The following is a 12,366-nucleotide window of genomic DNA, read 5'->3' as shown; positions in this document are numbered from 1 at the left end:
AAGAAAATACGGTTGAAAGGGATACAAGCTATAGCTAAGTGCTAGAAAATCTCTTCTTCAGTAACGAATACAGCGGCTAATGAAAGTGTTTTTATTCATTTTTTGTATGTTCCAACTTTCGACCATAACATAAATTTTGGCGCCCACTAGACAAGATGATTGTGCGAATTTAGACTTGAATTTCGCACGGTGGCACTAATGCAACTGGTAGAGATAAAGCCAGGGACTCCTTGTATGCATAGAAACAATACACAAATAACTTTCAACAAATTTTTTCACACCTTACACATATAAATGCAGTAACGAGTAGCTAAATAAAACATATGGAGAAAGAGAATACGTTACATAAACGATGCCAAACGGTCGTTACATTGAAGTGTGAATGTGAACATAAGGAGAAACCCCTATGTACCTGTATTTGAGTCTAACAGACTCGGATTTGTGAACCATATTTTCCTCTATTCAATGCCTGTAATAATGGACCCCTTACTCAATTTTATTGGGCAATGTCTAAGGAAAGACAATATTTCGTCCTGTCCAGATGGCCATGGAAAACGTGTCAAAGTTCAGTCGTAAAAACGAATGGCTGTATCGTGACAAATTTACGTAAAACTGCTGGCACTTCGAACAAATACTTTCATTTTATTTGTATACGAATAAGTTATCAGGTATGGAGTGCGTGAGTGCATGCAAATAAATAATATCCGGTTAAAGCAATATTTTCGTCGAAAGGAATGCACCTACCAATAGTTACTGTTGATACTGCAAATATCATTCAATAATAAAAATGTACTGACCATATTTTGTAAACAAAAAGTGAGGAAATTACCCTACTTGATAGATTAATTAGACAAACAAGTATCAGTCTAGCTACTGTGTTAGACTACCACCAATTGTTGTAAACGGAAACTGGCCTTAAAGAGAAGTAGTAGGTTTTATGAACTGATTCCAGAAAAACCTTTTAAGGTGATACATGTAAACAGAATCATTATTTTGGAATCTGAGCGTTTTGTCAAAGAAAGGGAAGCGAAGAAGTTGGGAGATTATGATGATGATGAGATGATGATGATGATGATGATGATGATGATGATGATGATGATGATGATGATAGAAAAAAGTCTTAAGTAAGATTTAAAGTTAACTTTATCAGCATTGCATCATGAATAATGGATCTCTTCGAAGTAAAAGGTACACGCCCTACATATATGTGAATAATGGATCGCTTCGAAGTAAATGGTACACGCCCTACATATCAGTACCAAGAACTTATCATGACCTGCATACATACGCCAACGCAATGATTTCATTTCACTTTCAAACATCGCTTTACGTCAAAGCCTACGATTGTAAAAAGTGGCAAATCTCTCAATCCGCTATGATCGTCATAGACGCAACGAGGTAGAAAATTCAAGCGTTTACCTATATCCTTACCTAGATCTGATACAATGTGGTGTGCGTTATACAAGAGGAAATTACACTCAATTACAAATTACTGTTATTACAATAATGTATGGCAATAGTGTACCAAGTGACTGTTATACAACAAATTATTTAAATGTGGTTATTTAACAAATGTCACAAGTTCGTATCAAGTAATTTCATTCATATATCTATTGATGATATTGAGGTGACTTTAAGTTGACAGTAGTGGTCTGTCTGTAACTGTAAAGTTTCACAGCGAATCATCTATCCCTATTAAACTCAGTGTACCCTGGGAGTTTTACAACTTAAAACAACAGTGGCTCTAACTTTTAACTTTTTTTATGTGTTCTTAAACTGCAAGATGCTAGTGTAGTAAGGTATTGCTGTTGTTTTGTTTGCCTTAGTATTGCCACCATGCAGTGGTCGAGCTCTCCACACTGCTCACAAGCCTACCTGGATAACATTGAAGATGAGAAACACTTTTTATTTGTTTGTCCTCTTTATGAAGAACGCAGAGAAAAGTATATTCCTAAAATGTATATAGGCAAGCCATTATCTGATTATAAAGTTTTTGAGGTTTATGAACAATCAAAATCCTACTGTTATAAAAAACTGTGCAAGATATTTATTTTATGTTTTTGAAAAAACAACACTATTCTTACAAGACGTGGAATAAGCACAGAACTATTTTCTATTGCTATTTTTTGTATTATATTCTTTGTATAATGTTTTGCATTATATGAGTTGTACCGTAGACGTTCTCTTGATTTTCTCCTTTTTTTCGAGACTGTACAATGAGCCAGTGGCCAAAAGTAGTTATTGATTAATAAACATTATAGTACAAGTCTACCTTGTGTAGATATCTTCGTTGCGTGAAAATAAATTAAACCTGCACTCGCTGCAACTGGGACATTTCTTTCATCAAATAACCAAAGACTTATTCACTAGAAATTGGCTACAAACTTATAAAACTTAAAAGTTTTTGGTTTTGAATCTGTCCGCATCTTAAAACTGTACTGGTTGCAGACAACCACAATATATTCACTAAAAAGTGTTAAGATACCAATAATTATACACTTTACATGTTACATGTAATCATTAGTTTCGACCCCTGGCAAATAAATAAAACAAAGTGGTCGATATTAGCCATAATCAGTACAGAAACAGGTTGAAATCATGATCACCGTTGAGGGCGCTGATTTTGGGTGCGGACCCAATAATCAATTTGATTTGATTTATCGTGTATACAGCTACAAAAAATACGTTTACCCACAGGTTTCTTCTCGGTGTACGATATTACGAGTAAGACTGTACCTAACAAAACTTTTTTTTTTAAACGTTGTTCCTGGTGCAGCTGGCGCAGGTTTAAAGGGTTGACGTCAGTTGAAAGCGACGGTTATTTTCTTCTTTTAAGTGTAGGACTTTCATTAAAGTTTGAATAATTTTGAAAGAGAATTTTGTTGTGTTATGAATGTCACGGGTAATATGCAGGTGGTTCGATATAGCCTTCCAGAGACCAAATCGCCAATGACGCCAAACCACACACATGAATGTATTTTCGTTGTTCCTGACATAGCTAATACTATTTTTTCAATGATGTTGGAAGTTCAAATATTATAACAACAAAACAGTTGCTATTTTTGGGATATTTGTTATTTTTAAAACAAGAATTTAGGAAGACTTATCTTCACATGGTTTAAGTTTCAAAAAGGACAAATAAGTGTAGAGCTTATTTTAAAGATGGTACTTGGGGGCTATTTATTGAAGCTATTCCCATGTGTCTGTACCTGTGTACTGTACGCGCGAGCGAGCGCGCGCGCGTGCGTGCGTGCGTGCGTGCGTGTGTGTGTGTGTGTGTGTGTGTGTGTCTATCTCTGACCACGATAATAAAATAGTAGTCTCGTGGGGTGGTGTGTAATCTCACAAAAATGTGGCATCATGAAAGTATGTACCGATCATGTTCAAGATTTTGATGATATATTAAAACTATGACTAAAACATGTACAGCTCGCATCACCCAAAAATGGGAAACTAGTAGGCTAACGAATAATTTTAGTGTAAAGTGACTTGCGGTAACTACATATACTCGAGCAGACCACTAATGTAATGTTGTATACTTTTGTTTCTATCTACTCTCACGTGCCAACGAATGCAATGAAATGTTATAATACACACTGTACAATACAAGACAATACACTTTGATAAAACGCTGTACTCTGTTGAAACGTGGATTCTTCTAAGAAACTTGTTGATATTGCAAATTATCATTTCAACTATAGACTTTTTCACAGTGTTAATGTAGTGCAGATGAATTTTTCAAAGTCACGCCTAGTGAAACGACAATAAAAAACAATGCAAGGGATACGAAATTTAGTATACTCCCAAACCAGTAGCGAGATATGTCAATGTCGTCGAACGCACTTAGTTTCTTTGTAAGGGTGAACATGACCTTAACCCACATTGTAGTAGTTTCCATGGCAACAGGCTACGAAAGCGGTTGACGAAGAGTCAGTGTTATGAAAGTAAAAATTCGACATTATATTAATGGGTAGGGTGAACTGAAAGGCTATTAGCGTAAATCTGGTAATTAGAATGAATCAATTGGACGCGTCTGTGCTTCTGTGCCTGCAATTTAAAATGGTAAATTGCATATTACGATAAATGAAAAATGTGTTTGATTCCGGAAATTCCCAATTCCTTTAGGACTATCGTGAAATGTCAAAGATGTCGTCATACTAGGGCTATCAGCTGAATTATGGCGCCAAAACATTGTACAATATAATATATGTATGAAGTCATTGATGGCTCAAGAGTTCTGTATGTAATTTATGCTAACTTAAAGGTCTAATTTCACCCTGGCACGCAACCTGGATTCTCGTACGTTTTGACAGCAGCTTGTTCTATTTCTCATATGTTGCAGAGTGGTGTTGTAGTTGGAATGGGTAAACAGGTATGGGTAAGATTCGATGGATCGATAAATGTATCGTCTATAGGTTGCAAATGAATGTAATGTATTTCACGGAACAGATGTGGGTGGACAGATAAGATTTGTGCGACCATTCGTGCATTAAAGGTCAGGATTCGAAGACCCCCGTGTTAAATCAGTTCAAAACGTAGGCGGAGATAGTAAACTTTATTTAATATTATACAGTTGGATGAAATGTGTATATGAAACAGTCCAATAGTGGTAGTGTAGTTGGTGATGCGAGTTGTTAGACATTTACTCCACTGTTGTACGCTCACTATCAATTTTACAATTTACCAACCACCTGTTACATGTCTTTGAGTTCATCATCATACGAGAAGACATCGATTAAAACGTTTTAAATCCTCTGTATTAAGGTACCGGTTATTGGCATGTTAACAATATTATACGTATTCAATAGTAACGATTACCACAACACAAAGCTAACTACCCCTGGCGTGATATAAATTCGACCTACGTCCCCATAATATGAACACCAATTGATATAGTGTATCTGAGAGTGTTCACATATTACAAAACATGATCGAATGAGATTGGTACATCATAAGATTTCTGTACGAACATGTTAACACATAATTCTCTTTGCTTTTACTATATGTTTTTCTTAATAGAACGCAATAGAGTATAGTGGGGGTGACAAATTGAATTTTAAGAGACGTTTAAATAATCAGTTAGGTGGTGCTGCGGCTTGGATAACAAAAAACTTGATCTGTTTATACAATATCTGCTAAACCTTAATCTAGTCGTGAAAAACAGGGTTTTTTTTGCCAGAGCTATAGCAAACATTGGTCCAGAAAAAAAATGATCACATGTAATCCTTATTAAGATAACACTAATGAGATGACCCAGGATTGAAGCATGCCCCTTTAAACGCTATTCTATCTAATCTTGTCTCTCGCTCGTACAACATGTGATCACTTGTAGTATTTTATTTTCATATTTTCCACGTCTTCAAATTCAGTAGTTTGTTTTTCAACTCTGCATTCTGATATGATTTGATCACCGCAGATAATTACGATTTTTTTAAACGTACTGGAACTCATCAAGGTGGTATGAAGATTTCATTGCATTGGAACTCAAACCTCTATTGTACGTATCTATCAATCATTACTTATAAAATTGTGGTCTGAGATTAGAGCTAGGACTGACCGGTACACTATTATGCTCTAGATCAGTGGTACGTGGTACATTGGTATCCGTAATAGTACTATCAAACCCTCAATTGGTTGACAACTCCCATGCTATAAAACTTGTATTGATTTGATAACAATAGTGGGTAAGACAAGGACTACTTTGGGGCACAAGTGGTATACGACCAAACTATTCCCTTATCTCTATTAGAGTTTGAAGTACACTGTAAACGACAATAAGGATAGAGAAATTTAAATCAAATTGTAAAATATGATTTATACAAGACACGAGCAGACGATACCATTCCATGAATTCCAAATGAAGTAAAACTGTGAGAGGTTTTCTAGTTGAAAATATCAAACATCTAGAGGACAGAAAGATTATATTAGCAATTCGCAAGATAGTGGAAGTGAGTGTTTGAGTACTGGTGAAGACTAACAAAGTGTACAACTTTACTTACAAGGTCATTATCACGTTATTTAGGTAGAGTTCATACTTTGGCATAGGAAATTTCCTACCATTGTTCATACCAACAATTCATGACAGGTATTCGAGTATATGACAGTTATATGAGTATACAAGGTATTGTGGATATAACATCATTTGGTGTCAAGACAATAAAGTAAAAATACTGCACCATCAACTTCATGCATTACAGATTACAGATCTGCTTTACAGATTGCGGATTTCAATTCTGTCCATTCCAACATTATACTGTTTGCAATTTTCGCTTATGCTCGGTGCAAATATTCTTCTGACCTACACTGGGACATAGGGGGACCATTCTATGTGTTTCTATGTGTGTATGTATGTATGTATGTATGTATGTATGTATGTATGTATGTATGTATGTATGTATGTATGTATGTATGTAGGTATGTATGCATGTAGGTAGGTAGGTAGGTAGGCAGGTAGGCACGCAGGCAGGCAGGCAGGTAATAATGTATGTATGTACATTTGGTTGTTTTAGCTCTTTTTCTTATCGAATAGATGGCCATCGCAGTGTAAGGTAGAATGTAAACTAGAGAACTATAAACAGTACACATACCAAAGCGACGTCTTAGTTTCAATTGGAGAAACAAACGCTGCTAAACGCGTATGATATTTATGGTATTTATTGAAAAACACTATAGTTTTCTTCAGATTTTTTTTTGGGGGGGTAACCAAGGTAACGGTCTGTGGCTCCTGTTTCTTTCTGGTCATTAGTGGTCGACAGCGAGATGAGTTTTATTTTACCCCCAAACCAAGCTGCAATACACTGACATCATACAAAGATGTCAACACACAGAGACCCTCAGCAAAGTTCTAAACCACACTTTGCCCACAATTTCTTCGACAAATGGGGAAGGATTACACATATGTTGCTCAACAAGCTAGTAATGTTTGTGTAAACTTGTCAATGATTGTACAAAGATTATAGCACGGCATTTCTGTAGCTTATCTCGACCTTGTCGTGACCTATAATGGGGATAAGTAATAAAAAACTTCTTAATTTGCTTTCTACTCCCACGGTGTCTTTAAGGATATTTAAGCGTGGGACACAACCAACCAACCAACCACGCATGGTACTCTTGAACGGTCAAGTCGTTGGCGGTCATTTTAACTACGAATAATTATGTTATGTTGAGCGGCGGACATGATCCTGCAAAGGAGATCTATTAATCTCATAAAGACTTTGATTAAACTCCTCTGTCCGATTAACGACAACGATCAACGGTTTTCATAGCTATTATCTAATGATCTTTATACGTGTCTCCATTCAGGAACAGTTTAACTTTTCAGTCCAAATAAAGTGCTACAGAGTACTACAGTGTAACTGTCTATAAATTACTTTCATGTAGGTTGAATAATTACTATCGTAGATTGTTGATCAATCGATTTCTTCACTAACTGACTGAGTGGCTGACTGATTGATTGATTGAGTGATTGATGGATGGATGGATGCAATATACATACAATGCACAAAGCCTACAGTAAAACCGTAAATGAAAAAGTTTATGTAGTGGGGAATATATATATATATATATATATATATATATATATATATATATATATATATATATATATATATATATATATATATATATATATATATGTATATATATATATATATATATATATATATATATATATATATATATATATATATATATATATATATAACAGTATCGAGCAAGATACACAGGAGCCTTCATACATTGTTTCATCCTGTTTTAATCATCAGACGACTAACGGTGTAGATGTATCTTACTTGATACTGTGTCATTTATATTGCTCTACATGGAACAACTTTTATAATCATGTTAATTTCGTAGAATTCACGGTGTGGTTTAAGAATTTAGTCTTAGAAGTGTATCTCCCGAAATCACCACAAGTTATCAGCGAACATTTTGGCAACTATTCGATTGTATTGTTTTCAAGTAAAACTTCCGCCCTTTTTCAAGTTTTAGAATTATAATACAATTTATTTACGATGACTTCTTTTAACTGTAGACATGCAAAATAAACGATGACGAAATTCAAACGACTTTTATTTGGAACTTGTCGCAAAAGATTCATGCAAAATAAGCAATAACAAACTATTTTATAGACTTGTGACGTCATTAAGGCAGAAAGTAGTCTCGTATGTCGTCACTACTAGCCAGAAGACATTTGATCTATTAATATCCCCAAAAAGGGGGCACATAAGGTCAAGTTAAATAAAACAAGGTCAAGTTAAATATAACAAGGTCAAGTTAAATTTATCATGGTAAAAGCAGGTACATGTATGTCTTTCATCTTAGACCACAATAAGGTATTCCCGAATTAGATGCCTTATGTTCTAAACAACCATGTACATGTACAAAATGGACAAAATGGGGCCACAGGAATATTTCCGAAGTCTGAATTCTGTAGAATCTACATAATTATGATTAAAAACCTTGATTGTAACTAAAAAATTTAAATCATCCCATGATAACTAAATTTGGCAATTTTAAAGCTGTAATTATTTTATGATTCCATTTCTTCCAAAAGATAGATTGAATGTATACATGCGATAGAATTACTCCTTTGCAATGTATCTAAATTTAAGTTTGTCTTCTTCTTCTTCTTCTTTTTTTTTTTTTTTACTCTAATTCAAATCTCAAATGTCTACCACTCCATGCACTAGCCTAGATGTTCTGTGCATGTTAAGGATTGCTATACAACTGCGGACATCATACCGTGGACGAACGTTCTGGAACCTGTTACAAACAGGGAAAGTAAACAATTGAATTGGATTAACAACACTTGGCACAGCATGTTGGGGATACAGGGACTTGTATTACATTTCATGGTTTGATAAGAACAGTTGTATGGCCTCTTTACATAATAGTTCACATTGACAAACAAATTAGAAGTTCCCCCTCGGGCTGGCATTTCATGTACACGTAAAGAAGCCACAAAACTGTTCTTATCAAACCATGAAATGTAATACAAGTCTCTGTACTTCTTACCTGCTGTGCCAAGTGTTATTAATCCAATTAATTTGTTTATTTTCCTTGTTTGTAACAGGTTCAGTTGTTCCACGGTCTGATGTCGTCAGTTGTAACAATGGTCACCACCATTTGGTCGTACATGGCAAGATTGGGATAGTTTATATAGTAGTTAACGTTGATCTGGACCTGGATAAGATCATCATCATACACACAGCAGATACACAATTTTACATACGCGCATAAATGAACGGAGTATTTTTGTCTGGGACTAGAACTGACTCGGATCGACTTTGATCGAATTCAATATCTCTAATTCTACACCTGTATTTATTTATTTGCCTCCTTTTGTCGTCTGTTCTCCAAGAATTCCATTTATATCTAAGTCACCATTATGATTTCGTTCTTTTAAATTCTCATTATCGATTCACAGTGACATTCATCGACCACTTCTAAGTAAATCAGGAAGTTAGCTTTGTGACTTTTACGTCAAAAAAGCATTCAGTGGCATCGCTTAAAAGTATCCAACCAATAACTATTATGCTGAAGATATGGTAAATCTTGGACAAGACACTAGTTGACATTAGAACCCACAGTGGAATGTCTATTTTAGTAGATATTAATAGATTTGTCATAAATCATGAATCCCATAACAGTTATTATACTGGTAGCAATGATTCTACTAATTAAAAATAAAGTACTTTCTCCCACGCATTCCTTTCTATTTCCGTTCTATATTCGTTAGCCTTAATGCCAAAACAACCACAATATATACACAGAGAGTGTACACAAATCTTTCTTACTTACAATATAATTTAAGAAATCTTTTAAAACAGAATCTACCACACTTGTCAAATGTCAGCGTTCATACCTGGCACCAAAAACTTTTATTTTACCTCGAGTTTGTCAAAAGTCGGATTGCTTATTCGAATTCTGTTCAAAGAATTGCGCTTGACTTTCACGGAAAGTAGTGAAACTATACTATAACTGACTGATTAAGCGAGATGGATAACATGGAAAAACTGATATGGAAAATCTAGAACAAATAAAAAAAATAGACATAACGTATTCTGATTAACTAATGATTTACCAGAACGATCAAGCTGGGCTGGCGAAGGTCGGCAAAAGGTAAGCGACCGAGACTGTATTCGACAGTGGACTAACAACAGAACAGGTGAATTAGGTACTACGTTAGAATGAAATGTTCGTTATCAGAGGTTGGACTCGATTAGTAGTTGCTAGTCAGTCAACTATTCTTACCCTTTCCCAGTATCAAGTAAACATTTATCATTAATACACTGTATCATATAACTGCCAACATCAGACGGTTTCATGATTTTATAAAAAAAAAAAACTTTTTATGGCCTCTTTATGTGTGCATGAAAAGCAACTTCTAGTTTGTTTGTGAACGTTGATTGTCTGAGTACTGGTTTCAGAGATTTAAAGGGGTCAGTTCAACGGTGATTGCTGTTTTAATTCAGTTGTATCAAGTATGGCTGCAAGATATGCAAGTTATAAACTTTAACAAAACATAGATTATTGGCTGGGATTCTGGAATGGGAATAAATGACCTGTGAACAATTATTATCAACTAAGCAGACTTTTGATGGTAGGAATTATCTAGAAAGCTTTTGTCAGAATGTTTACAATTTGGTACAATGGTATGTCGTTTCCCTTTCTGCAAAAAGTTTGTGTTGGAGTAAAACGAACTCCACTGTAACAGTGCGTGCCACTGTGTTATGTGGCGTCGTCACAGTGCACCGAAAATTAGCATGCTTAGAATGCTGCTCTATGACAACTAATCACCTACCGCATTACGGCGATTATCAGCGTAGTACAATAGTACTGTGATTTTTATCTGTTGTTACTCCACTCAGTAATACTCCTATCAAACTTTCACTCAAACAGAGTGAGGAAATTGTGGAGTAATTCTGGATTTCACCTTGATATTAAACTGCGAAGAGGGTCACATAGGCAATTTGGAAAATCGTATGCCTTAATGACCTGGTTGTTGAAATGAGAAAAATGTATATGCATATCCTCAAGACTTGTGACATCATCTGTCTGTCTGTCTGTCTGTCTGTCTGTCTATCTGTCTGTCTGTATGTCTCTCTATCTCTATGTCACGTCTCTCTCCGAGTCTCTGTCTGTCTGTCTGTCTGTCTGTCTGTCTGTCTGTCTGTCTCTCTGTCTGTCTGTCTGTCTCTCTCTCTGTCTCTCTCTCTCTCTCTCTCTCTCTCTCTCTCTCTCTCTCTCTCTCTTAAATATTAATTTACTACTCATTTTTGGCCTAGATTGTGAAAAAATAGGCATCTGTAGTGTACGAACACTTTATTATTGTTTCCAGCAATCGTTCAACACTTGCAGATCAGCAAAACCGTACTACTACTAGGAGTGTCGAAAAAAGTCACACTGATTCAAACTTTGAAACTTGCAAAAGACCTCTTCTTTCAATTCGTGACAACGAGTGAAAGATATCATTGTTCAATGACGTACGATCGCTCTCAGAACAAGTGTTGAGGGACCTCATAATTTTGTATCACGTCAGCCCGTCTTGTTCTGTGAAGGTCGTTCTGATTTTCCAACGTTTTTTTTTGTGCGTGTGTTCAATGACGATAATTGTAATTACTACCTCACGCCATAGTAAGGCGACATATATTGCATTGCGCCAATGCATGAAAATTAATTCTGCTTAATTTGAAATAATAACTACAGCAATTGAAAAGTAATTTACTTCCAGTTCCGGTTTTCCACGTCAGCCAATCAAATACGGGTTGTTCGTTACGCACAATGATCGCCACATCGTGGTCATCGAGGCTTTAAAAGTGGCGGGAGAAAATCAGAACTTCACAACTCTCAAAGACAGAGGAGAAACTGACTGAGGCAGCAGGTTGACGCTATAGAGCCGAGCGAGCACAGATCTAGAGATCACTAACTTTCAACGCATCAACCGAAGAAGTTTACAATGGAGTACTCAAGCATCGACAAAACTCTATGGTCTCAAATCAATGGTTACTTATCAACACAGTTCATAGTGACAGCCTGCGATCTTCAAATATTTGACAAGTTAGAATCTGATGGTCCACTGACAGCGAGACAAGTCGCCACAGAACTAGAGCTTGATCTGGCAGCCACTGAAAGTCTCCTCAACGCCTTGGCTGGTATTAATGTCCTGTTGAAGAAGTATAAAGGCGACGACCAAGACAATGAAGCCATCTTCAGCAATTCAGTACAAGCTAGTAACCACTTGACGACCATAGCAGCACTTTCCGTCAAGGCGTGCGTTCTATCGATTAAGGAGTTCAACTACAAATTGGCCGGTAACATGGTGCACTTGGTGAAAGAGGGCAAACCACAAGTTAAACGTACCTA

General features: G+C 35.9%; 1 protein-coding gene across 1 annotated transcript in view; it reads left to right on the top strand.

The window, feature by feature from the left end:
- The first annotated feature begins 11,959 nt into the window (after nt 1-11,959).
- LOC144434263 (acetylserotonin O-methyltransferase-like) overlaps nt 11,960-12,366 on the top strand; it is a 1,107-nt gene continuing 700 nt past the window's right edge. The window contains exon 1 of the mRNA XM_078122716.1: nt 11,960-12,366. This exon is cut by the window's right edge and continues 700 nt beyond it. Coding sequence (XP_077978842.1) covers nt 11,960-12,366 — 407 coding nt within the window.

The sequence above is a fragment of the Glandiceps talaboti genome, chromosome 4 (assembly GCF_964340395.1).
Source record: "Glandiceps talaboti chromosome 4, keGlaTala1.1, whole genome shotgun sequence".
In the NCBI taxonomy this organism is placed as follows: domain Eukaryota; kingdom Metazoa; phylum Hemichordata; class Enteropneusta; family Spengelidae; genus Glandiceps; species Glandiceps talaboti.
The sequence above is the reverse complement of the archived record's forward strand: the minus strand, read 5'-3'. Positions and strand labels throughout refer to the sequence as shown.